This window comes from Capricornis sumatraensis, chromosome 11 (assembly GCF_032405125.1).
Source record: "Capricornis sumatraensis isolate serow.1 chromosome 11, serow.2, whole genome shotgun sequence".
Lineage (NCBI taxonomy): Eukaryota > Metazoa > Chordata > Mammalia > Artiodactyla > Bovidae > Capricornis > Capricornis sumatraensis.
Window position 1 is genome coordinate 39,810,503 of NC_091079.1, and position 27,933 is coordinate 39,838,435.

The window sequence follows — 27,933 nt, forward strand, 5'->3', positions numbered from 1 at the left end:
TTCTGTTCAGGAACGGAATGAAGAAAATGGTTCTGCTATCCAAGAACCGTGGTTTAGTTTGACAAGCAGTGTTGGAGAAGCAGCATCTGCTTGGTGAGAATAAAGGTGACCTTTAATCAACTTGTCCTTCTGAGTCTTCCAGGGTTGGAGCTTCTCTGACTCAGCTATTGGTGATGGTGTGGATCAATATTGATTAGATTCTAAATGTATAGAGTAATTTTTCATTATTTAGAAGGAAAACCCACATAAAGTAATATAAGAGCTAGTTTTGTTAAATATATTTTATGTTGCCTTTAAAACGATAAAATTTATTTAAGATATATTGTCTAAACCACCACAGGTGGGACATCTTAGGTGACTGTTAGTTAGGAAAGTGGCTAATGTAGCCAAATAAACTGGCAGTTTGTGGACATTTAGGGACAAGAAAACAGACATCTGCCCAGATACCAGGGGAGATGGGTGGAGTGTAAACCTTCCTAGGTAGGAGAGGGCTCAGGAAGATGAGAAGGTTATAAATAAATGGAGAAGCTTGTATATAAAAGCTCTCAACCCTTTAGCATCCCAGGAGACTATGTATTATGTAGAGAGGAAGACCATTAAACAGTAACATTGATGTCTTTTTTTTATTAGAAACTAAAGGATTTGTCCAAATGTGACTCTTTGTGGTTTTAAGTGTCATATGCTGGTGACTGAATGATTGGTTATATTGTGGAAGGCAAAACAGAGCTGCCTTTGAAAATGGATAATCCCACTGTCATAATCCCATTTGAGTGTCAGTTAATTGTAAAATCCATTCCTCTTCCCAGCAAGCAATCATTGTGAACATGGTTTATTCAGAGTTTCAACCCCAGACGTGCACGTGGACCACTAATGTGCTGCAACGTGGCAGCCCCTAGCCGTGTGCTCCAATCTCCATGAACAGTATGACTGTTAGTGATGGAGACCATACTCACCACAGATACTAAGCTGCTTTTCTATAACAAAAATTGTGTTATTAGACAACAAAAATACATATCATGGGAATGAAAAGAGGTTTTAAAGCTCAGATTCCAGCCTATGTCCAAAAAAGGCATTGAAAGAAGTTAACTTTTGAGAGGTTAGCAGTTTAATAAACTACAGTCCCTTTTATTATGACAAATGTTTCAGTTCAGTTCAGTTCAGTGGCTCAGTCGTATCAGACTCTTTGAGACCCCATGAATCGCAGCACGCCAGGCCTCCCTGTCCTTCACCAACTCCCTGAGTTCACTCAGACTCACGTCCATTGAGTCAATGATGCCATCCAGCCATCTCATCCTCTGTCATCCCCTTCTCCTCCTGCCCCCAATGCCTCCCAGCATCAGAGTCTTTTTAAATGAGTCAACCCTTCGCATGAGGTAGCCAAAGTACTGGAGGTTCAGCTTTAACATCATTCCTTCCAAAGAAATCCCAGGGCTGATCTCCTTCAGAATGGACTGGTTGGATCTCCTTGCAGTCCAAGGGACTCTCAAAAGTCTTATTCCAACACCACAGTTCAAAAGCATTAATTCTTCGGTGCTCAGCTTTCTTCACAGTCCAACTCTCACATCTATACATTACCACTGGATAAACCATAGCCTTGACTAGACAGATCTTTGTTGGCAAAGTAATGTCTCTGCTCTTCAACATGCTATCTAGGTTGGTCATAACTTTTTTTCCAAGGAGTAAGCGTCTTTTAATTTCATGGCTGCAATCACCATCTGCAGTGATTTTGGAGCCCAGAAAAATAAAGTCTGACACAGTTTCTAAGGTTTCCCCATCTATTTCCCATGAAGTGATGGGACCAGATGCCATGATCTTCATTTTCTGAATGTTGAGCTTTAAGTCAACTTTTTCACTCTCCACTTTCACTTTCATCAAGAGGCTTTTGAGTTCCTCTTCACTTTCTGCCATAAGGGTGGTGTCATCTGCATATCTGAGGTTATTGATATTTCTCCCAGCAATCTTGATTCCAGCTTGTGCTTCTTCCACTCCAGCGTTTCTCATGATGTACTCTACATATAAGTTAAATAAGCAGGGTGACAATATACAGCCTTGATGTACTCCTTTTCCTATTTGGAACCAGTCTGTTGTTCCATGTCCAGTTCTAACTGTTGCTTCCTGACCTGCATATAGGTTTCTCAAGAGGCAGGTCAGGTGGTCTGGTATTCCCATCTCTTTCAGAATTTTCCACAGTTTATTGTGATCCACACAGTCAAAGGCTTTGGCATAGTCAATAAAGCAGAAATAGATGTTTTTCTGGAACTCTCTTGCTTTTTCCATGATCCAGCGGATGTTGGCAATTTGATCTCTAGTTCCTCTGCCTTTTCTAAAACCAGCTTGAACATCTAGAAGTTCACGGTTCACGCATTGCTGAAGCCTGGCTTGGAGAATTTTGAGCATACTTTACTAGCGTGTGAGATGAGTGCAATTGTGTGGTAGTTTGAGCATTCTTTGCCGTTGCCTTTCTTTGGGATTTGAATGAAAACTGACCTCTTCCAGTCCTGTGGCCACTGCTGAGTTTTCCAAATTTGCTGGCATATTGAGTGCAGCACTTTCACAGCATCATCTGCCAGGATTTGAAACAGCTCAATTGGAATTCCATCACCTCCACTAGCTTTGTTCATAGTGATGCTTTCTAAGGCCCACTTGACTTCACATTCCAGGATGTCTGGCTCTAGGTGAGTGATCACACCATTGTGATTATCTGGGTTGGAAGTTTTTTGTACAGTTCTTCTGTGTATTCTTGCCACCTCTTCTTAATATCTTCTGCTTCTGTTAGGTCCATGCCATTTCTGTCCTTTATCGAGCCCATCTTTTCATGAAATGTTCCCTTGTGATCTCTGATTTTCTTGAAGTGATCTAGTCTTTCCCATTCTGTTGTTTTCCTCTATTTCTTTGCATTGATTGCTGAGGAAGGCTTTCTTATCTCTTCTTGCTATTCTTTGGAACTCTGCATTCAGATGCTTATATCTTTCCTTTTCTCCTTTGCTTTTTGCTTCTCTTCTTTTCACAGCTATTTGTAAGCCCTCCCCAGACAGCCGTTTTGCTTTTTTGCATTTCTTTTCCATGGGGATGGTCTTGATCCCTGTCTCCTGTACAATGTCACGAACCTCAGTCCATAGTTCATCAAGCACTCTATCTATCAGATCTAGGCCCTTAAATCTATTTCTCACTTCCACTGTATAATCATAAGGCATTTGATTTAGGTCATACCTGAATGGTCTAGCGGTTTTCCCTACTTTCTTCAGTTTAAGTCTGAATTTGGCAATAGGGAGTTCATGATCTGAGCCACAGTCAGCTCCTGATCTTGTTTTTGTTGACTGTATAGAGCTTCTCCATCAAACACCCTCTTCCAACCACACAAGAGAAGACTCTACACATGGACATCACCAGATGGTCAACACCAAAATCAGATTAACAAATGGTTATACTTTGATTTAAAAATTCCAAAAGGCTCCATTTATTGTGAAACCTGGAGCCTTTATGCTGTCACAAAATGTTCTTTCTCTTGAAGGACAAGCGCAAAACCCAGAGGAGGAAGATGGTGTGCAGGTGCAGTGGCAGGAAGCACTAACCACTCTTACAACCTGTCTTTCAGGAGAGAACAGTGACCATTCGGAGACAGGCCGTGGGAGGATTTGGACTGAGCATCAAGGTAGCTGTCTCTCCATCTGTCCTACAGAGCGTGTGCTTAGCTCCTGCATTTCTGTGAACTTTAATTCTTTGTGCTATTGTGCTTGTGCTGTCGTGTCCAACTCTTTGCAACCCCATGGACTGTAGCCCACCAGGCTCCTCTGTCCATGGGATTCTCCAGGCAGAAATACTGGAGTGGGTTGCCGTTTCCTTCTCTAGGGAATCTTCCCAACCCAGGGATCGAACCTACATCTCTGTATGTCTTGCATTGCAGGCAGATTCTTTACTGCTGAACCATCAGGAAAGCCCTTTAACTTTTTGCTCATTGATAATTAATTAGACAAGAGTGCCTATAGAAAACTTCTCAGTATTTGCACTTAGATGCAAAATAAGTAGGCTCTCAAAATCTTAGCCACCTTTGGATTTAGAAATTTTAGCAAAGTATTTTGGAGTTGCTCAGTCATGTGCAACTCTTTTGGCCACATGGATTGTGGTCCACCAGGCTCCCCTGTCCACAGAATTCTCCAGGCAAGAATACTAGACTGGGTTGCCATGCCCTCCTCCAGGGGATCTTCCTCACCCAGAGATTGAACCCAGATCTACTGAACGGCAGGCAGATTCTTTACCGTCTGAGCTACCAGGGAAGCCCCATTTGGGATGTTTACCTTACCTGAAATTGAAAGCAGCTCATTAATTTTCTTTATGTGGTTTCATCTAGAATTTCAAGTACAGGCTTCAAGTGTGCATATCTTATAACCAGTCAGAGCAGAAAAATCTGGGCTGTCAGTGAAAGAAGGAGCCAAGATGTGTGTCAGGCTCATATAAGGTCTGATAATAAGTTAAATATTGGTTTGATTCCAGTTGTCTTTTTCTTCTGTCCAGTTTTCTTTTTTTTTTTGTTTAAGAAATTGAAAATCTCATGTCCTAGTGCCAAGTATGCAGTAAGACTCAAGATTCTAACTTCTGAATTATTTTTAAAATTGACCATCTCTCTCCTGTTCCATTCATTATCATATTTTAAAGGGTTTCTCTTCCTGTGTGTTGTTGGTTATTAAACATGTAACACATCTGCAATTTAACATCACTGAAACAAAGTATACATTTTAAAAGGATGGAAAATTACATAAATATTGAAAAAATTACCTCAGTGATTTTTAAATGCCCTTCATAAACCCACATCTGTGTAGAGATCAATGGAATGTAACTTTATCTTGGTTGTTGGGTTAGATACTTTGCCTGTGTTGGGTGAAAGCCATACATCTCAGGTGTACATTTCATGAAATTTTAACACAACTCAAAGTATAGGTGCCTGAAAAGTAGAACTCTAAGCTTGGTGAACATCAGCTCTAGTTACATTATGAAAATGATTCAAAAATCTGATCAGTGTGGAATAGCATGATCTTGTCAAGCGATGAGAGTATTTCTATCTAAAATCTTAATTTTAAGATATATTTTTTACTTTCACTTTATCATCAACTAAGGCCCAGGAGAGACGTAGGACAAATTATAAGGTGTAGAAATGAAGCAGTGAGAATAAACAGAGCAAGTTTTCTTGTTGTTGTCTTTTTTTTTCCCATATGTATTGAGATTGTCATGAAGGATCTAAAGGTACCACTGAAGATGTTGTCCATGAAAAGAGAACATCAGCTGAAAGTGGCTGAAATCCATTCATGACAGCGGCTTCATCTGACATCAGCACTGATGTTTCTGGTAGTGGAGCTGTGTGAATTCTGTGCAGGATGGAAATGTTCTTCTCTTTTTGTTCAATTTCCATTTAGAGTTAAACCCAGTAATACAGCATTACTCATTTTACTGAAATATCACATTTAAGTCTATACAATTCTTAAAAGCTTAAGAATTTTGCCAGTAAATCATTTCAGTTTAATATTTACATTATTTCAGCACAAACAAAACTCTTATACATGTAATAGAGTTATTTTCTAAATCAAATAAGTATATATTTTCCATTGAAGATACAGGCTACAGAAGCAATATTTGAATTGTGATTGGTGCCATATATTAGGAGATTTGACAAAAATATGAAATTATTTTATAATTCTTCTGACAAACCAGCCAACCAGAAATAAAAAACATCAATATTTTTATTTGGAATATTGTCCATTCAGCCTGAAAACTTTCCTTTTAGGGTTTTCTACTTTAGGTTTCTCAGTACTTACCACTGACTCTTGCTTTTCTACATTAAAAAAATGATTTTAAACTATCATTCTGTTAACGTATTTCAAAATGTAATTTTTTATTATTCATTCAGTTATTTTAAATGGCAACATTTTATGAAAATTCCTTTACCCTGTAAATTGGGTAAACCTACTGTGATTATCTATGTGAACTATTTCCTTTGCATCTGAGAATTAAACATAAGGGGCAGCTGAAGAAAGTATTCTGGCCAAAAAAGCAGAATTCGTATTTTAATGTTGCCCATTTGTTTGCTTATCTCCCAACTCGACAAGTCGAGTGGCTGACCCAGGGTGCAGTGGGATGAACTCTGGAGGTGTGGGCACACACGTTTACACCTGGCCCGGCCCTGCATCTCCAAGCCACAGTTCACCCCCAGACCCTACTGTGAGCTGAGAGCAGAGAGGAATGCGCCCGCCTGCAGGCCTGAGACTTGCCCCCTCGGCGAAGTGCTCCCAGGGTCTGTGTGGGGTGCACTCTCTTGCCCTCTGTGCTCCCACCCTTCCTTTTACATCATCTTCACTCTCATACTGCTTTTTAGAGTAATTCCCATATCTGCTATAATTTTGGATCTTTTTTCCTGGCCGTTCTTTGGAATTCTTCATAGCAGCTACCAAGACCAACAGTCTTCCTTAATTAAAATATCTCTCAGAAGTCACAAACTTGGGTGTTTTTCCCTTGTATTAGTTTTTGTTTTTGTTTGCCTCTCAGTAAAATGCCAAGCTCTTCTAATTGTATTTTTAGATTTCAATAAAAAGCTGGACATAGAATCACTTAACTCTCCTCTTACAATCCCCTGCTTTCCTGGGTTCTCAGCCTGAAGCCACTTTTCTGAAGGGCTCAGGTTCCTGCATCCACCTGGGTTATACCCTCAGCTTCTGGGCAGGCGCCGCTGTCCACACGGATCTTCACATGGCGTCTGGTTCCAGTCCAGGTTACTACTAGTCCCACTGCATCTTTGGGTTCTTTCTTTTATCTGGACCATCCAGATACTTGCATTTCTAAAAATAACGTAATGGTCTCCACATTATATCCCCAATAATCACCAGTGTTTCTCCCCCAGGGATTTAATAGCCTTGCATTTTGCCCCATTCTGCTTTTAAAAATCACCGTATAATCACCTTAAAGTAAGCTGTCGTCTTGACCTCGTCAGACTTTAATTTTTCTTCTGTTTATCTCTTAAAGTGCAATACCATCCATTTGCATATTATTAAATCATAAATGATCATTAAATGATTATCAAGTGATTATTAAATCATTAAGTCATTGTGATGAAAAGGATCACCTTTTAGAGAAAGAGTGTTTTGAATATTATTACTAGAAAGATGTCTTATGGGGCATTTTTCAAAAGACTCAGCTTTTTTTACCTAAAGAGTAAGTTGATGGATCAAGGAAACGTTTGTGATCAAAGATAAGATTTCTATCTGAAATTTTGAACTTTGTAGCAATGTGAAATTCTAAGTATTATTACCATTAAAATCTTATCATTAATAAACAATAATTTCTAATAGTTATTAACCACTCTTGAACTGCCAGATTCTGAGCTAAATATATTCTGTGTCCAGAAAGTCGACAGCTGTTGTTGGACCTCTATAGACAACAAGATTAAGTATTAAGAGGTTAGGTTATTTACCCATTTGTTGTAACAGGCACAGCTGTACCTCAACCCCCATCAAAGCTGATGACAGAGTCCTGACTCCCAATAAATATTCTCTCTAGCTGTACAACCAGCACGAAATTATCGCTATGCTCTCTATTTGAAAACAACAATGCTTCCTCTCTAAGTTATTCGCCTTCTGGTTTACTTACAACTGAAATAGATGGATTGAAATGTCCAGCAGCAAGCAAACAATTTCCTAACATCAAGGACTGGGTATTAATTGTATCAGATTCACCAAATAAACATGTACATCTTCATAGTAGTTGTCATAAATGTCTGCATTTTAATTTATTAGTGATTTCAGGGCAAAAGTCTGTAGATACCAAGTATTGCTACAAGCACACACATATTTGCATTCATTTGCTCACTTTGCCCGGTTCTCACTCTTTGAGGCTTCTGTCTCCACCAGTGTCAACAGGGATACGTACCTCTGCACTACAGAAACAGGAAGGTGGCGGGGCAGGTAGTAGAGCTCAGTTAGAGTGTGCACTAGTTCCAAGGGCCAGGTAAAACCACCGATGAATTATCATTCAAAGGATGATTTTCTAAATTAACTAACTTATTGAGTTGTAGTTCACATACCATACAATCTACCAACTTAAAGTGTACAAGTCAGTGGTTTTTATTATGTTCACAGATGTGTGCACTTCTCACTAAGTCAGTTTTAGAACAGTTTCATCAATTGAAGAAGAAACCCGTAGCTTTCAGCCACCGCCCCCCACTCTGTCTCAGCTCCAGGCAGCCAGCAGTCTGCTCTCTGCCCTTACAGATTCCCTATTCTGAATTTCCATAGGAAGGCAATCATAAATCATGTGGGAAAGACCATTAACTTTCCCGTAGCTAAGTTGAGTGGTTTTGGCAGATCAGCACCGCATTCAGATGAATAAGAACATTGTCCATGTTCTCAAATTGATGTTCCTTTAGGTGCTTCTCCTGTACCTGTCGACTGTCTGTGATTTTCTGTTTACAAGTATTCTCCTTTCTCTGAATGGATCTGTAATGTTGAAATCTATTATCTTTTTCTTTCTGGAGCCCAGAATATGACTGATTGATTGTAATGAAAAGATTGAGTTGAAAGGATTTATTTGGCAAGATTCCCAGTGTTATTAAAAACATAACTGAGTTTGGTTTAGTGGAATTTCACGGTTGTACTGGAAAATCACTGTATAGTCTCAAGCTCAAAATGCTTTAGCTGAGGCCTTATATCCTGGTACCTATAGAACTAGCTATAGAATTGATTATCCTTTGTGAAAAGGCTCTCTCAAAACTGAGTGGTGTACTTTTTAATATTTTCTGGGATGCACTTTTGATTGTCACCTCACTTTTTCTAATCTCATTTTACCCTGGATCAACCGAACTCGAGTAATTCATTTACTTTGTATAAACCATGGCCAAAAGCCTTGCAGCCTGACCGGCCTCAGGGTAGGTCGGGGAGAGATGATGAAGGGAATCTGCCCTGACCTCAGGTCCCTCATATTATGGAGGGAAAGGAGACACTGTTCAAAGTGTCATGCAGAGAAATGTGGTCTCAGGCATGGCCCAGGGCATGTGCACAGAGGCTGATGGAAGGACTCTGGCTGTGTGTGAGCAGAGTCTTAACCTTACACCTGGCTAAGGGTCAAGGGGAAAAGCACTAGGGGCCAAGGGGTCATGCTTGCGGATGAGGACAAAGGTCCAGGATAAAGTAGAGGGGAGGCTGAGGTCACTGGACCTTGGCTTTTATCCCACGTGCAACGTGAAGCTTGTCACCAATTGTAAACAGGGAGAGTCATGTTATCTGCTTTCTGGCTGGAAGGTTTTGAATCTCCCTAGTTAGGTCCAGAGCTGAATCTAATTTACTTCAATAAAGCTGGACTGCCCTCACATTTCATTAAATAAATGAAGGCACAGTGATCTTCAGTTCCAATTTTATCTTCTGACTTTTGTCTTAAAAATCTCTCTCTAATCAATTAATAAAGTGATCTCCTTAAATTGGCTTTAAAATTATCTCAGAGCCTCAAATGTCTGATTTAAAAAATAGTAAAAATTTTGGATTCAAATCATTGGAATTTCAGAAGTAATTTTACATATAAAAGAAAAATGTTGACCAAACAGGGGTTAGTTACACCTTATTATTAAAAGATAGTAGTAAGTCTCAGGTATTGAGGGAAGGATGGACAGCTGAGTTGACCCTCAGAAAACTGGTACCTCTAGACCAAACCTGGGAGAGGCTTCCCACTCTCCTACCATGGTAGCCTGCGCTAAACACCTGAGCATCAAGAAAACCTTTGAATTCAGTACTGCAAGGAGAGAAGACTGCCAGAAGCAAACACAGCTGAAGGAAAGTGCTACGACGCCAGCTGCCGGCCTAGAGTGACATGCATAGGGTTCTCCTCTGCCCCAACACCAGAACCATATCTGGATGGATCTGTTTTCTCTGTTTATGTCACATAAAACTTCATCACTGTATGCTTTGTTTTAATCAGCATTTTCTTCTAAGAAACGGAGATGTATTCTGAAAATTTTTCCCATTTTTGAAGTATCTCTAGGAACTATCTGTAACCATACACCTTTGATTTCATTGTTCAACTTCTTAGTTTCTACTCAAAATCTTTCTACAAAGTATTTTCAAGAGTGAAAAATTTTAGCTCTGAGAAAGCTTTAGAGTTCATTGTTTCACTTATTCATTCAACAAACATTTCAAAGCTTAAGAAAGCATATTATTCCAGGCACAGATATTACCTCAGTGTAGGAAACAAATTTGATCCCTATGTGAGGAAGATAACCTGGAGTAGGGCAAAGTAACCTACTCCAGTGTTCTTGCCTGAAGAATCTCATGGACAGAGCAGCCTGGTGGGCTACAATTCATGGGGTTGCAAAGAAAGGGACATGACTGAAGCACCTAGCATGTGCACACAAGCAGGAAACAATAGCCAAACCAAATAGCCTAGACAAATACATAAATAAGTCCGTCGCCGTTGCAGAACTTACTCTGTGGTTGGGGACAAGGGAAGGAGAAAGGAAATGCATGATGAATGTAGGAAATGAAGAGGACAGTAGAAGAGGAGAAGCTGATGAATATAATAGGAGAAGATAGAACAGAATGCAGGCGTGGGGACCCAGAGCCCTAGCCCTACACATGAAGCTCCTTGGGTCCTGATCCTTTGGGGTTTCCTGTGCTCTGGAAGCACACATGTGCACTGTGCCCTCTGTCACAGTCCTGGGCTCTGATCATGTGAGGATTGTCCTGGACAGGATCAGGGCACTGTGACACAGACCAGGAGGCAAAAAGCAGGACCCAGAGCCGAGGAAGCTCACACCAGAGACTCTGCCCGGAACTGGTGTAGCTGGGGGGTGAGTGTCTGCTCGGTGAGATGTGGTGAAAACAGGGGACTGATGGGTGGGTTTGAATTTCACCCTGGGTAAGGCAGCTTTCAATATTTGTTTATCACATCTCTTCCTAATACCTCCAAAGCAGAAAGGACTACTTGTCAAGAAAAATTTCATAGTCACTGCTTTTCTCGACTGTCTCCTCTCTTGGGCTTTCCAGGTGGCTCAGTGGTAAAGGATCTGCCTGCCAATGCAGGAGACGCAGGTTCGATACCTGGGTCAGGAGGGTCCCCTGAAGAGGCAACAGCAACCCACTCTGGTGTTCTTGCCTGGGAAATCCATCCCTTGGACAGAGGAGCCTGGCGCTACAGTCCATGGGGCTGCAAGAATCTGACTCAACAGCCTGTGTGCATTGTCTATCTTATTTTTAAGTTTATTGAAACTCGGTGCTAAAAATGGACATTCATGGGGAAAATTGTCTATTCTAAAATAATTTTTGCCCTTGAAGGGAGAAAGGCTTAGGGATTTACTTATTCTGAAGCTGCAGAAGCCCCAGTGGAATTTAGATCTTCTTTTGAACTACCCACATTAAAAGTCCCATCCTTACCTTCTATGTGAAATCGTACTGTTTAATGAACTTACTTGATTTTTAAACTATTGCTTTCAACCTTCTCAACTCTGTTACATAAAACTGTAATTTATACAGTTACTTCAGGAATTTATTTTCTTCCGCATAAGTTCTGTTACTCATTTTTCTGTATTTTTTCCTATCTCATTTGGTCCGTTAGCCAAAGCACTACTGCATTATTCTTGGAGGCTTGTTCTTTAGTATACGCTTCCATATAATACTGATGACCTCGTCCCCTCCATTAAGCATATGCACACTTTGCTTTTTGTCCAGTTTATGCAGGCAGAGGTCTGTCTAGCCACTTAGCATTCCAAGGGGCCATTGCTTGGTTCTCAGCATAGAGCAGCTGAGCCAGATAATGGAAATGCATAATTTTCTGCTGTTTGGAACCCGAAATAAGAGTTTCTACAATGGATAGCATGGCTGGTCATTGGAGGAAATGTCTTTTTAAGGCATCACCATATTAATCTTAAAAAATTAAAATTTTCAAAGTCAACTATTATTAATTCTTGGATGTCACAGTGAAATTATAAACAGATAAGCTTCTTGGGAGCACAGTCTCCTTGATAGAGTGATTCCATGAGTTTATTTAAATTCTATTTAGTGTCTGTTCACCTGCTATCCTTGGCCTGTATAGTTTTTGAACTAAAAGCTGAGTTTTTATTCTTTTGAGATTAAAAAGTGAAACGTGTGATTTTTTCTTTCCAGGGGGGAGCGGAACATAACATTCCAGTTGTGGTTTCAAAAATCTCGAAGGAGCAGAGAGGTAAATTGTTCAGAGGGTGTCCTACGGTTGCTTCCTGAGTGAGTCACAGTTCTGAGGAGCAAGGCTGTAGTTCAGAACCAGGAGATTGTACGAAATCTCTCAGTCCAGTTCCCATGACCAGGCCACATGTGGCTGGTTCTAACTATGGAGTTTCAGACCCTTATCCACACCCAGCCCCCTGCGGTGGGGCAGGCTGGTCTTTAAAAGAAACATGGAACTGATTCTATTGTCAATGGATTGAGTGTCCAGATCTAGACATTTACATAGACACCTTAAACTTACAGGAACGTGAGAACATTTAGTCCTTCCAGACTGTAAGATCTGAAATGATGGGATTAAATGGAAGTGTCTCAGCATGTGTTTCAGTACTTGAGCTGAATCATATGATTATTTTTGGAAATTTCCATTGCTTGTGGATCTTTTAAGATGCTACCCTTATAGAGCATTTTACTTTTTCCTTTAATTACTTTTTCCTTTAATCCTCCTCCATCTTTGCTTTTGCCCTCAATCAGTTTTGGCTTTATTGAATTAAGAATTCTTACTTCTGTGTGAAGAAAGTAGACAAGGCATAGCCAATTCTCCTTCTCCATTCACAGCTGAACTGTCAGGACTGCTGTTTATTGGGGACGCAATTCTCCAGGTATACATTTTACCATTATTTTCCATGTGTCACCAAGATACAGTCAGTTCACAGTATGCTCTTCAAATTCTCTCTCACTTTCCATTGCAGATAAATGGGATTAATGTGAGAAAATGCAGACATGAAGAAGTGGTGAGTCTTCTTTACCTTTTCTAATATTGTTATTTTCCCCATGTGCAAATGATTTATGGCATTGATAAAAAACTTCCTTTTTTCATTAGGAACATATGAAACTGGTCCTGTGTGATATCAGATTTTCAAATAATCTCTTACTTGTTTTATTTTTCATTAGAAACAGATCAGTGACTATCACCCGGAACAAAATGTAATTCAAGAAATACTAAAGGAGGGCTATTTGCTATGTTTCCCAATTAATCCCCACAGTTTTCCCTTGTCGCTCAGTCAGTAAAGAATCTGCCTGCAATGCAGGAGACCTGGGTTTGATTCCTGAATCAGGAAGATCCCCTGGAGAAGGAAATGGCAACCCACTCCAGTATTCTTGCCTAGAGAATCCCACGGACAGAGGAGCCTGATGGGCTACAGTCCACGGTGTCACAACAGTCAGACATGACTGAGTGACTAGACCACCACCAGAGCATGTCCACTAAGCATATCTCTAGGTGAAATATACCTCTAAATCTTAGAAAGTTTTTGAAATCTTATACATTCTCAGTTGCTCAGTCCTTTCTGAGTCTTTGTGACCCTATGGACTGTAGCCCGTCAGGTTTCTTTGTCCTTGGGTTTCTCCACACAAGAATACTGAGTCTGTTGCCATTTTCTTCTCCAGGCCATCTTCCCCACCCAGGGTTCAAACTGGCAGGAGACTTAAGAGACGTGTGTATGTGTGTGTGTGTGTGTGTTTGCACGCGTGCCTGTGTGTGACAGAGAGAGACAACATTTAGAGATAGTTGATCTCAAGGCTCTGGTTTAGCACTCAGCAGCTACACAAAAAGGTCAGCAGTGTTTATTGTGAATTTTCTTGGATGTAGGTAAATGTGCAGACGTGAATTCTGGGCCTCTGATGTCCTGATTCACTCGGGGTAGGTGACCCAGGAATTTGTCTTTCAGCAGCCAGCCCCGTGGTTTCATGTCAGCAACCTCTAATCAGCACTTTGGGAGAAGCTGGGAGGTGGAGGAGCTTCCTTGGGGCTGAGGGAGGACTTAAAAAAATGATGCCAGAAAGAACAGCCAGTGTCGGGCACTTGGGGAATGTTTTTCACGGTTGATTCAATAACACTCATAGAACCTTCACTGAATTTCCATATCAGCTCACATGGGAAAGGAGAGAGGAGAAATTATGTTTAAAGGTTTGTACTCAGGGGTCAAACAAAATGAAAATACCCTGGGCCTTCGGCTTCTCACAGCTTCAGTTCATTTGGTTTGTGAGGACGCGGCACCTCTGCTAACAGCTACTTGGAGAAGACTCTTCTGACATATTTACATATTTCAGACCTCAAAGAGGCAGTTTCAAGTGTCTGAAAAGCTCCAGCTCCACAAGCAGAGTTCTGGAGGGTTCTTCGTGGGACGGACAAGGAGTGTCCCTTTGCATCACTCCTCTGCTCTTTCAAAAATCCTACTTGGTCCCCTTTGGCATCCCTGGTGAGCCTCGCAGAAAATTTATATACTTCAGATCTTACACCACATCAAATAGATACAGGGAAAAGCAACATTTGAGAACAAACTTTTAGACAAATAAGAATAAGCACAGCACAGACCGCTCTGTTCTGAATATATGTAAATTCCAAATAAAGCCCTGTAAGCAGAGATATTTTAACTTTAGTCTTTTTTTCAGAAGTACAGAGAGATGTTAAACTCATTGTTCAGGGAGCAAGAACAGGTGAATTCTCTTCCAAAAACACATGCTATCAGTGGAGTCTGGTTTGCGATTTGTTCTTCAGAGACATGCAGTGAGCTTACAGGAACTGTGTGGGGCTTTGATTTAATAGATCAGAGTGGCCTGAAAGATTTGTGATTGTTGTTCAGTTGCTCAGTATTCATGTCCGACTCTTTGCAACTCCATGGACTGTAGCACGCCAGGCTTACCTGTCCTTCACTGTCTGCTGGTGTTTGCTCACACTCATGTCTACTGAGACAGTGATGCCATCCAATCATCTCATTCTCTGTTGCCATTTTCTTCTTCTGCCCTCAATCTTTCCCAGCATCAGGGTCTTTTCCAACGAGTCAATTTTCTCATTAGCTGGCCAAAGTATTGGAGATTCAGCTTCAGCATCAGTCCTTTCAATGAATATTCAGGGTTTATTTCCTTTTGGATTGACTGGTTTGACCTCTTTGCTGTCCAAGGGACTCTGAAGAGTCTTCTCCAGCACGATGATTCAGAAGCATCAATTCTTTGGTGCTCAGCCTTCTTTATGGTCCAACTCTCACATCCGTGCATGACTACTGGAAAAACCATAGACTTGACAACGCAATCCTTTGTCAGAAAATTGATGTCGCTGCTTTTTAGTATGCTACTAGGTTTGTCACAGCTTTTCTTCTAAGGAGCAAGTGTCTTTTAATTTCATGGCTACAGTCTAAAAGATTGGAACATGCTTGAACTGTGTTCATTCTGTTTCAAAGAAAAGGGACTTGAGATTGTATTGCAAATTGTATGTGGCCCTTTATAATAAGCTTTTATTCTTTTGAGAAGTTTAAACTTATCAGCTTTAAAATGTAGATACTGATTTTTTTTTTACCTGGTTCCAGTCTTTCACTTTGCAACAGCGATTAGCAACTTTTTATCTTCATTGTCAATTATCTAAGTAAGCAAACTGACTGACACCTCAATGGGGCTGATTTTAATTAAATGTTTAAGACCAGACTTACAGGGGCAGAAAAAGGCACCACAAGCTGAGAGGTATGGATAGTTTTAGTGCCTCAGTCAGTGCCTCAGAGTCCTTAATTTAGAAAGAAACTGAGAAGGTATGACCGTAGGTTGTTTGTGCACCTGATTCTCTCTTGTTCACCTGCACAGGTCACTGCTGTTAGAAGCAGCATCGTTCTTAGCTGCCTTCTACAGGAAGCCATGGCTTCTGTGATGTGCTGTAGGCTGGACTGTGTACATGGGGATCCCTCCTCCTCACCCCTGGGTGCTCAGGGGATTGTGTTAATGGAGTTCTTTACCCAAATGCCTAGAAATAGATCATCATGGCTTCTGCATCTGTTTCTCACGTTGCCAGTTGGGGTGAGTGATCTCCACTCCAGGCTGTACCCACCCCACCCTGGGAGGCCTCTTGATACAAGAAATCAAGAAAGGAAAGCTCCCAGTTTCCATATCAAAAAGGATTAGCCCAGGCACCAACTTTGAGACATACATGTCCTAAAAAAGAGTTTCATCCACTCTTTGTTGTTATGACCTTACTCATAAAGAGCATTAGATAATTAGAAGTGAAAATAACTATCACTCTAATTCTGAATTTGTGAATTTGAACCAAACTCTACCAGAGTGTGTAATTTTTACAACAGCAGAAGGAGCTCAAATTATGTAAATTAAAGGATTCATTCAAGCAATGGTATCAAATTTTGATGAGAAACATAAAATATTGCTTAATATAATGTTGATTGTTATAATATGTGCTTAATTCAAAATTTTCATTGAAATAAAAATAACATTTACCTTTTTAGCTCAATCAGAAAATGACATTGCAAGGGTTTATATCACATCATCTGAAAATGAGGCATTAGTTTATATACTAGAGGTTTTGTGAGTTACCAAGAAACACATTCAGGATGTGACTTGGGACTACAGATCAATTTAGACCTTGACGAAAAGGTTAACTTGTCACTGAGTTACACACCATGTTTTACCTAACTGCTGACAATTCCCAGTATGTTCTCAGTTTGGAAATAGGTTTTAAGATCTAACCGATTAATATTTTCCTCAAGGACTATGACTATACTGGACTTTTTTCCTTTGTATCAACTACCACCAACTAAAGCCACACATGAAATAATTTAACTTTTAATATATCCCACTGGTTTGGGAAATATTAAGTGCAAAGGCAAAAATGTGGGAAATATTGTTTATTGAATCTGTGAATTTTGAAAAGCAATAAAATATCCAGAACTTGCCTTTTTTACATCCTTAGGTTCTCATTAACACCTTTAGGAGTTCCTTCTCACAGGTCTGTCCCCTAATTAGGTTATGAATAGAGACAGCACAGGAGATAAGTTAATTAATTTTCCTCCTGGCTACAGACTCTCAGCCAGTCGCTATCTGGCTATTAACAGGGGTCTGTACTTCATTTCATTTCTTTGGTTTTTGCCCAATGTTTCTTTTCCTGTCCCAGGATCCAAGCCAGATTACAGGGAGTTGTCAAGTGTCCTATGGCTCCTCCGGGCCGTCATAGTTTCCAGGGCTTCTTTCTTCGATAACACTCACAGGTTTGAGGAGTATTGCTCAGCTGTTTTGTGCAATATGTCTCAACTGGGAGTTTTCTGGTGTTTTTCTTGCAACTAGACTGGGCGTTTGTGTTTCAGGAGGAAGGCCACAGAGGCACAGCCCATCCTCGTCCTGTCTCACCATGTGTACGCACCTTCCTGACTGAGTGGCCAGCTGTGGGCAGAGGCTGAGCTTCAGGTTTCTCTGCTTGAGGCCCCGCATGCTCCCCCCATGCTCTGCTCTGAGGAAGGGGGTCGCTGTGCACACCCCGCCCTCAGTGGTAACATGCTTCTCTCTCACAGGTAGGGCTGTCTGCCTACGTTCCCTGGAATTCTGCTGCACACGAGATTTGTCTGTTTATCCTCAATGTTTAAACTTTCTTCCATCTTTCTGATAGATCAGTAAGGGTTGTGGACCTTGACCTTGTACTCTGGGCTATAAGCTCTTTTCAAGTGGTTTTAGTGTTGCTTTGCAATAGTCCTTGGACTTTGGTTTTTGTTTTTTTTTTTTTAGCACTTTTTCAGTTTGTGGCACTAAAAGTTGTTCTAGGTGCATCTTGCACATTTCTTGCCAAGCCAGGAATCAGCCGTTTCTCCCAGAGGCCCTGTTTTCCCTTGTTGGAGAACATCTGAGAAACTGCGTTCTTGGAGCTGGGTGCTCATTGCTCTGGAGCAGCTGTGCCTCCGAGGCCCCTCGGCTCACAGGACAGGAGGCATGTGTGAGTGTGTGTGTGTGTGTGTGTGCCGAGGTGCTCACATACCTACTCACACATGTCCATGTCCATGTCCACATTAGGCTAAACATGACGCTACATGGCTGCCTCCAAGGAAAGCCATCATCACGTAGATGAGCGACTAGAACTAGCCCCCTCCCTTTGCTTATCTGTAACCCGCCTCTTGATGAAAGTGAAAGAGGAGAGTGAAAAAGTTGGGTTAAAGCTCAACATTCAGAAAACGAAGATCATGGCACCTGGTCCCATCACTTCATGGGAAATAGATGGGGAAACAGTGGAAACAGTGTCAGACTTTATTTTGGGGGGCTCCAAAATCACTGCAGATGGTGGCTGCAGCCATGAAATTAAAAGACGCTTACTCCTCGGAAGGAAAGTTATAACCAACCTAGATAGCATATTGAAAAGCAGAGACATTACTTTGCCAACAAAGGTCCGTTTAGTCAAGGCTATGGTTTTTCCAGTAGTCATGTATGGATCTGAGAGTTGGACTGTGAAGAAAGCTGAGCACCAAAGAATTGATGCTTTTGAACTGTGGTGTTGGAGAAGACTCTTGAGAGTCCCTTGGACTGCAAGGAGATCCAACCAGTCCATTCTGAAGGAGATCAACCCTGGGATTTCTTTGGAAGGAATGATGCTAAAGCTGAAACTCCAGTACTTTGGCCACCTTATGAGAAGAGTTGACTCATTTTAAAAGATTCTGATGCTGGGAGGGATTGGGGGCAGGAGGAGAAGGGGACGACCGAGGATGAGATGGCTGGATGGCATCACTGACTTGATGGACGTGAGTCTGAGTGAACTCCGGGAGTTGGTGATGGACAGGGAGGCCTGGCAAGCTGTGATTCATGGGGTCACAAAGAGTCGGACACAGCTGAGCGACTGAACTGAACTGAACCATCTGCCATCTGTCGATTTAATTGTTCTAACCCAGTACATATGTACAGCAGGATCAGGATGGCTAACCCACTCACCAGTGGGCAAACTCCATGAGGACAGTAGAGAATTGGTGTACATTTCCTTTTTGCCTTTTGTATTCTAGATTTCATTAGTTTTAGGTCAGTTCCACTCCCCCATGCCCTACAGGGAAGTGGTTTCAGACACTGATAACACAATCTTGTTGCCTTCTGTTCTTCATCCTATCATCCCTCAACCTCCCAAATGACTCCTTTAAAGGTCTGCACACATCCAGGCTCACTCACCTTTTGCTGCACACTCTACAAGTTTTGACAAGTGCACAGCATTGCATCTCCACCATCATGACACCATGCAGAAGAGTTCCACATCCCTAAAATATCCTCCTCAACTATTCCCCCTCCCCCACACCAGTGATCCTCTGGAAATAACCATCTCACTGTCTTTAGAGTTTTGCCTTCACCAGAATGTCATACAGTTGAAATCATAGAGAATGTAGCCTTTTCAGACTGGCTTCTTTCACTTAGCAATGTCACTGAAGAATGATCCATGTAATTTAGCTCTTGATGATTTATTTATTTTTGTGCACCAAATAATATTTGAGGGTCTGGACAAGGGAATATTAAGCAATTTCACTACAGTTTTTCTTTAACTCTGTTTACCCATTGGAGGATGTTGTGCTTACTTCCAGTTCACAGTGATTATGAATAAAGCTGTTATAAATATTTGCATGTAGGTTTTTGTGTGGACCTAAGTTTTAAATACTTTGAAAATAACTTAGGAGGTATATTGCTGGTTGTATGGTAAGATTTTACTTAGTTTACAAGAAGCTGTCAAACTGTCTTGTGAAACGGCAGTGCTATTCTGCAGTCCCTCCGTCAGCAGTAAAGGAGTGTCCCGTGCTCTGTATCCTCAGCCACAACTGCTGTCTCAACATTTGTGAATCTGAACCATGTGGGCAGGGGTATCTCATTCTGCTAATGTGCAATTCCTTAATGACAGATGATGGAGGACATATGTTCATATGTTTATTTGCCCTCTTTATATTTTCTTTGATGATGTCCATTCACGTATTTTGCCCACTTTTACATCCAGTTGTTTGTTTTCTCATTGTTGAATGAACGAAGTTTTATATATATACATATGTGTATATATACATAGGAAGTAACTCTTCGTATATATTGGATACAACATAAATAAATGGTTTAAAGATATTTTCTCCCTGTCTGTGGGGCAGAAAATTGCTTTTTAATTTTCTTAAAAGTATATTTTACAGAATGAAAGTTGTTTTTTTTTTTAATTTCAATAAAGTCCAACACATCAATTATTTGATGGCCATAAAGATTGCTTTATTTCCTTCTTTAAATCTATGTAACCTTAATTTATGTTTTGTTTCCATCATATTAGAAACAAGTCTGGAAGCTTGCAGCATGATTTGAATACTCATATGAATATAAGAAAATATGTCCTTATATGTCATTTTCTTGTTCCTGGTCTCAGTGGGAAAATGAAATGAAATGAAGTCACTCAGTCGTGTCCGACTCTTTGCGACCCCATGGACTGTAGCCTACCAGGCTCCTCCCTCCATGGGATTCTCCAGGCAAGAGTACTAGAGTAGGTTGCCATTTCCTTCTCCAGGGGATCTTCCCAACCCAGGGATCGAACCCAGGTCTCCAGCATTCCAGGCAGATGCTTTAACCGCTGAGCCACCAGGGAAGCCCTCAGTGGGAAGGGGTCCAATTTCCCACCATTAAGGGTGATATAAGCTGTGTGGGTTTTGTAGATGTTCTTTATCAAGTTGAAGAAATCCCCCTATATTTCTAGTTTGCATAGAGTTTTAATCAAAGAAGTATGTTGAGGCTTTTCAAATGCTTGTCTTACATCAGTTGATATGAATATACTTGTTTTGTTCTTTAAATGTTTGATGTGGAGATAACATTGTTTGAATTTACAATGCTGAATCATCCTTGCTTACCTGTAATAAACCCAGTTTGTTGTGATGTATAACTCCTTTTATACATTGTTCGTTGGGTTTGATGTACTAATGACTTTTTGAAGATCCTTGCATAAATGCATTTGGGGCTGCCCAGCATCACATCAGCTTTCCTCAAAGGATGTTTATCTACCTGTCACTTCAACTTGTGAGCCAGTGCCTTCCAACAATTATGTGCCACAAACAAAACAGAGTCAAAAAAAGGAAGATAGACCATAAATCCCGTAGAATAACACGATCCAAAAATCAGCAGTACAAAATGATGGAGAGGGTGTGGAGCCCCAGGAATTTTCACTCATTGCAGGTTGAAATGCAAAATGATGAAGCCACCGTGAAACACCGTTTGACAGTTTGTTGCAAAGTGAAATGTTATGTTATACAACGGAGCATGCATATTCACAAGTATTTAGCCAAGAAAAACAAAAACATATGTTCATAGAAAAATATGTATAGGAGGTTTTAGTGAAGCTTTTATTCTTAATCACCAAAAATTAGAGCCAACCAACATGTCCTCGACATATGAATGGATAAACAGACTGTGCTGCAACCAAAAGTGGAATACTCTTCAGTGATAAAAAGGAGTGATTGTCTCAATCGATGCAGAGAAAAGCATTTGACAAAATTCAACACTCTTCCTTGATAAAAAATAACAAGCAGGGAATAAAAGTAAGCTACCTCAACATAATAAACACTTTAAATGAAAAACCCAGTGTTAATATCATACTCAGCAAAAAAAGCTTTTTCGCTAAGATCAAGAATAAGAAAAAGATTCCCACTTTTACCAGTTTTAATCTACATAGTATTGGAAGTTTTATCCAGTGCAATTATGAAAGGAAAGAAAATACATCAAAATTGGAAAATAAGATGATCTCTGTTCATAGATGACATAATTTCATCATTTTATTTTTGTGGATTTTAAATTAAAAATAATGAGACAGATAATAACCATGCTGTCAGATAATACATAGAGTTATGCTGTGCTGTGAACCACATCTAAAAGTTTCTTTCACACTGACTTGATGGTGAAAGTCTGTTCAAAGATGTTTTATGTTCTTAACAAAAGTATAATTTGATGCTCAGATACAGATTATTTTGTGGAATCTAAGATTGATTACAAAATTTTTTGCTTTCACATCAAAAATCAGCCTGTAATTAGCAATAAAAATTTCTTTTTGAGAGAATTACAGGTTGTGAAAATGAGGGAATACACAGTTGTATTTAAAGTGGTGTAGCTCAGATACTGAGTGAAAGACACAAAACCATGATTAGCATTATTTTTATTAACAAGTATTGTATCCAGGGAAAGACTGAAGGCAAAAGGAAAAGAGGGTGGGCAGAGGATGAGATGGTTGGATGGCATCACCCACTCAATGGACATAAGTTTGAGCAAACTCTGGGAGGTAGTGAAGGACAGGGAAGCCTAGTATGCTGCCGTCCATGGGGTTGGACCGTCAGAAACGACTTAGCGACTGAACAACAACAACAACTGTATCTAGTGTACACTCACATCTCTTGGATAAAACAACTGTACTGGAAATTATGTTTGTCCCTGTGAAGATTTTATGGTCTGAGATTGCAGGATCCACAAAGCAGAGCCCCGGTAGCATAACGTACACTGTATCATATACAGTGTATAATATAAGGCATTGTCAGATGCTAGTGATAGACAATATACTACATTTGCTTCACTTTGAGAGTTTTATTCTTTCTCCCTATAATTACTTGTGCTCCATCTATTCAAATAATGTGAACTTTATGTTTATTGGGTAGCAAATAAATCTGACCAGATGAAATTCAAAGATTTTTCTCTTTTCTTACGGTGAACCTTGTGAGGAGACACATGAAAGATGAAAGGCTCTCCATCTGTTACTCTGGATGTCAGGAGGTAAATCTCAGCATCCCCCTGAGATGTTTCCTCAACAACTGGGATGGTCATACACATCTCCCAGTCACTTCAGAAGGAGCTGGATAGTTAGTCTGGGAAACATCAAGAATTCCTTCTGAGTTTCTTTGCCCAAGCAACGTCAAAAACAATGTGTGATGGTTCTTACTGGGGTCCTTGACCAGGCACTGCTGCTGCTCTCAGTCCGTGCTGTGGTTTCTGCTCTGTGATGAAAAAACAGATTTCCTTCCAGCAGTGAACAGAAACAGCGCTGGACTGGAGTCCCAGCAGCATGTGCCGCATGGCACAGACTTGCTGATTGAGTCTCCCGTTTGTGAAACCCAGACAGGAACTGCCAGCCATGCTGGTGAGCGACGGCCTTGTAGGTCCAGTGGTCTGACTGTCCTCACCTCATCAATCTCCTTCCTCTCCGGGAGCTGGTCTGAGCAGGTGCTCTGTCTGGGGACACAGTTGCCCAGGTTGCTATGGAAACGGAGCCAGACTAGATGCAGGAGTAAGAGCAGCCCTTCTCCTCCCATTACTCACAAGGTGAACCCTTCTCCTGCTCAGGACTCCAAACAGAGCTAAGCCGGCGGAGGGAGTATCTGGGGACCTCAACCAGGCGGGTTAGGGGCAGGGAGCCCAGTGTTCCTCACCACCTGCATTTTAAGGGACGTGCTGGTGAGAATTACAGTCAGTGGTTTTTCTCTGATACTGTTTCATTGGAAAGTACTCTCTGCAAGCTTATGTGCCCTCAGTGAACCCTCATTCTTCTAAGATTTCTAACTGAACATAAGCCATTTCAATTTTACATCTCAAGTGACCAGCTTGTAGATTTCTGAAATTGGCATTCATTGACCTGAATTTATTTAAAGAGACAGAGCTTAAAGTTCCTGTTGTCCAACCTTGGCTTCAGGGTCACATGAGACACATAGGGTTCCCCATGGCCTCTGAGACAAGGAGCTTTAAGACAAGACAGGCTAATGTCTGGGCCCCGGCTGTGTTTCATGCATCGTCTTGATCACTTCACCCTTTCATGGAGTGTCCTTGGGTTGAGATGATGGTGCCTGTTGGAGAGGGAGGGGTGAGAGTGAGGTCTGAGCCTGAAGCTGAGTGACTGACAGAGAGGTTCCCGAAGAGTCTGTTTTGGTTTCTGTCTTGTCATCCTGTCATTGGTCATTTCATCAGGTACCGGATGGCAGGATTGTCCTCTGGGACTCTGTTGAAAAAAAGTAGAGTTCAGAGTGGAACAGGAGACTTGAAGAAAGTTCCAGATGACAAAATAAAAGGCAGCAAGCTGATACTTTTACCAAGGGCCACCCTTACACATCGTCGGTAATTTCAGATACGTCAGACAGGGACAGACGTACCCGGCTTCAAAATAAAGTGCCTGCATTTTGCACAAGTTCATAGCCATCTTCAGGGCTATAATCACCATGTACCCACCATTTTGTGTGCGATAAATTCCTCTGAAGACTGAAATTTGAAGTAATCATGAAGTAATAAACTCTATTTTCCTTCGTGTATTTAGCAGCATATAAAGATTATTTTCTCCCCACTCATTTAACACATTATATTTGAGACTCACATCTATTTTCAAGTATTTGAAATGACCAGACACCCAGAGAAATCACTGTTTTCTCATGGCAGGACAGCTGTATTTCTCCCTCATGAATGTCTGTTTCCAGGGAAGTGCTGGCAGAGGCAGTAGTGACCCCACAGCGCTGCTGACTGTACCAGAGCATTAATCCTGCTCTCCACGTGCTCTGGGGCGGTGGGGGGAGGGGGGCATACCTAAAGTTCAAAGTGACATATGAAATGATGCATGTGATAGAGTGAGATGAAAGACTGTGGGAGGAAGTGCACCAGCAACTCCACAGTGTTTACTTCTGAGTCCTGTGCTGCTGTGCAAACGTGTTGTGATGATGTGTGTAAACAAACACTTGCAGCTTCGGGCTTCAGCTGCTCTTCCAATGTGGGAGTCACCAAGTCCACGTTGCTTCTCAGATCCTGACAATTCACTCCTGAGACAATCTCGTACAGAGCTGTACAAAAATAAGGGAAAGTCTCTACCTTCCTTCAAAAATTAGATAAAGCTTAGTTTTGAACCCACCTGTTCCAGATGACTTTTTAAAACTAAACTTCTTACCAATTTAAAATTTTTGTTAAATTGCCTAAATAGAACATGAACTACTCAGTTGGCAGACAACGTTAGAAAGCACAGTAAAATAGTACTTGTGTCTTTGAAAAAATACTGCAATTAAAACAAACGCTGAAATAGTGTTACTATTGTGTGTGAACTAGTTACCAATGTATTCTGCTTGTTAAGTTCAACTCATCTAGAATGTGGCATTTCACCCACTTTTATTACATAGAATCTTATTTTAATGAGGTCTTTTAAAGTGATGGAATTTTTAGTTATAGCTTCAAATATTACAGTAAAAGTGGATCAGGTGTTCTACATCCTTACCTCACTAAAGTAAATGATTCTTTTCCATATTGAAATTCATTAATAGTTATTACTATATCCTGGTTATTAGAGCTGACATTGTTATTTAGTCAACCTCCATTCTTATTTGTAATATTTACCCCAATTGAAAACTTACTACATACTCGCACACTATTTTAGGGTGAAATTTTAGGAATTCAGAAGTACTAAAAATTTAGTAGTTCTTTTTAAAACATACAACTATATATACATTTTTGCTGTGATTTTTTTTAAATTTTATGAGAACGTAACATTTGGACTTGAAATATCTATATAAGGGATCCTTTTGTACTTATTTGTGTATGTGGACTATTTCCCACAAATTAAAATGCAGGAAAGGTGATGAAATGACTGAATGGGCGAGATTCATCCTCAGGAACGTCACAGCACCTTTCTCCAGTTGTGATGTCCACAGTAATCCAAATCCCCCATCCCTCCCTCCATCTGTCCTCAGCTTTTCCACCACTGTTCAGTGTCACTTTGTGGCAAGAGATGGTATTTCTAAGTTACCCCAAACTTCTTTCTTCTTTTGCACTTTCTTATTTTCCAAATTTCATGTGATGCTTGCCTTCTCATGTTGATCCACCCGCTACTTCCAGGGGTGGTGGGATTTTCTGTATGCAGTTCTGCACCGCATTTTCCAGCTGGGCAGTTCCTGCTGTCACACATGACTTACTGTCCAATCTGGTGGGCTACAGTCCCGCCAGAGTCGTACAGAGTCGGAAAGGACTTAAACACACATGCACCGGCACCAGGGTTCGTGGGAACTGTAGGCTCCGTCCTTGACCAGATGTCTCTTTCCTGAGAAGGCCCTGTCTCCGCCCTGAACGCTGGCAGCACTCTGAGCCCGCCTGTCACCTGCAGGTGCGGACACGCACACCTATCTTCACAGAGAGGGGCGTGTGCCCCCCGCCACTGCTCCACAGTCTCCCCTCAAATTTACATGTGAAAGTGGGAAGCAGAGGACTAGTCCCACTGAAGAGAGCCCCACACAATAAGGACATTATTTCCCCCCACAATTAATGTAGATAAATATGGTTATATAAGGAAATGCTTTGTTCACTCAGTGTCCACAGGTGGTCACCATCTCAACATGGATAATAAAGCTCGGTGTCGTATCTAGTGCCAGCTTAGCTGTTTTGTCTGAAGAGATGTTTGTTTAAGACCATTCCTCAAAGTCATGCTCAATTTCCTTTTCCTCCAGAGGTCAGGACTCTAAGGAAATCATTTACTGCAGTTAATGACATATCAGCAGGGTGAGGCCAAAGTCAAAGGGAAGTCCTGTGTGTGTGGTGTGTATGTGTGTGGTCTGAGTGTGTGTGTGTGGTCTGAGTGTGTGTGTGTGGTGTGTCTGTGTGTGTGTGTGGTCTCTGTGTGTGTGTGGTGTGTGTCTGTGTGTGTGTGGTATGTGGAACCCACAGCAGGCTCACCACCAAGACTAAACCCTCCCATCAGCTGCGCACTCTGAGTGGAGCTGACATGCCAGTGCAGGTTCATAACTTGTATCAAATGTCCCACTCCGCTCCAGTGTGTTGACTACGGGGAGGCTGTATTTCTAGGGGACAGGGGGCCCAGGTGAAATCTCTGTACTTTCCCCTCCAGTTGGCTGAGAACCTGAGACTGCCCTACAAAAATACAGTCTTTAGAAAACAAAATGGTAAAATAACCTCCAGCTATGAGCATTTTTGGCTTCATATACCACAGCGGTGGTGGGTGGCTAAATGTTTCCTCAGAATCTCCTGTGAATTTAGAATGACCCCGGCGGGAAGGCAGAAGGACAGAGAACACAACAGTATTCTATGCAGTTTCCTGTCTAACAGACGGATGGATTTTATGGACATTTAGGTCACGGTCTGAACGGTTATCTTGTCCTGGTTTAACAGAGTCAGCCTATACATATAAGAGTAGCTCCCTTTCCATTTTCTGTTTTTATCTGACATCTTTTACCAACTTCTGTGCTTTTGCTCATGTACTCACCCAAGGCAGTATGAGAGAAAGACTGTGCCGATGTGTCATCTGATTAAAATGGGCAACATTTGATTTGCGTCAAGAAATGTGAATGAATATGAAAACGATAATTGGATTTATTGGCGCTGATTTCCGATTGTGCAGGAAGATGACATTCTTCCTTATTCATGATGTGGAACCTATATTTTCTACCTGACAGTATCAGGCCAATTATCTCAATCCTGTTCTCTGAAAAGATGACTATTTCTGCATTAATTTTTTTAGCATATGTGTTGCTGAATCAAGCATGTGTTTCTGCGTTAATTAAGAAATGTGTATGTGTTGAGGACTTGAAGTTGTGGTTATCCAGAAAGACACCCATAACTGACCTTTTATTGAAAACAAACTCAAAGTTCCCTTGCTAGTGTAAGGTTTTATAATTTTTGAAAAGTTTTTATTTATCTCGATGGCATTTGAACAAAATTTCAAGACTCAAGTTTACCAATATAAAGCTTAAAAGAAAAGCTTTTGCCCATTAGCTATTTCTGGGGCAACTATATTTAACTTATTCTACTTCGTTCTCTTAATTATACTTGAGATTCTCACAGTGTTGTTTTTTATCTAACATTGGATGTTATGTATTGCACCCTTGCTGTAGAATGTGTGCATTTAGTGGCTGCTTTCCACTGCCTCACACACTCCAGTGCACTTGTATAATAATGATTATATAAACATTAAATGCCACTGTGAAACAAGCCAAGTTCATAAATTCTTACT

At 40.9% G+C, this 27,933-nt stretch overlaps 1 protein-coding gene across 2 annotated transcripts in view; it reads left to right on the forward strand.

Annotated features, from left to right (window-relative positions):
• SNTG1 (syntrophin gamma 1) overlaps window positions 1-27,933 on the forward strand; it is a 140,446-nt gene that overhangs the window by 18,409 nt on the left and 94,104 nt on the right. For both annotated transcript variants that reach the window (XM_068983816.1, XM_068983817.1), the window contains exons 3-6: window positions 3,596-3,652; window positions 12,129-12,186; window positions 12,783-12,826; window positions 12,917-12,958. In XM_068983816.1, the coding sequence (XP_068839917.1) occupies window positions 3,596-3,652; window positions 12,129-12,186; window positions 12,783-12,826; window positions 12,917-12,958 (201 nt within the window). The remainder of the gene's footprint in view (window positions 1-3,595; window positions 3,653-12,128; window positions 12,187-12,782; window positions 12,827-12,916; window positions 12,959-27,933) is intronic.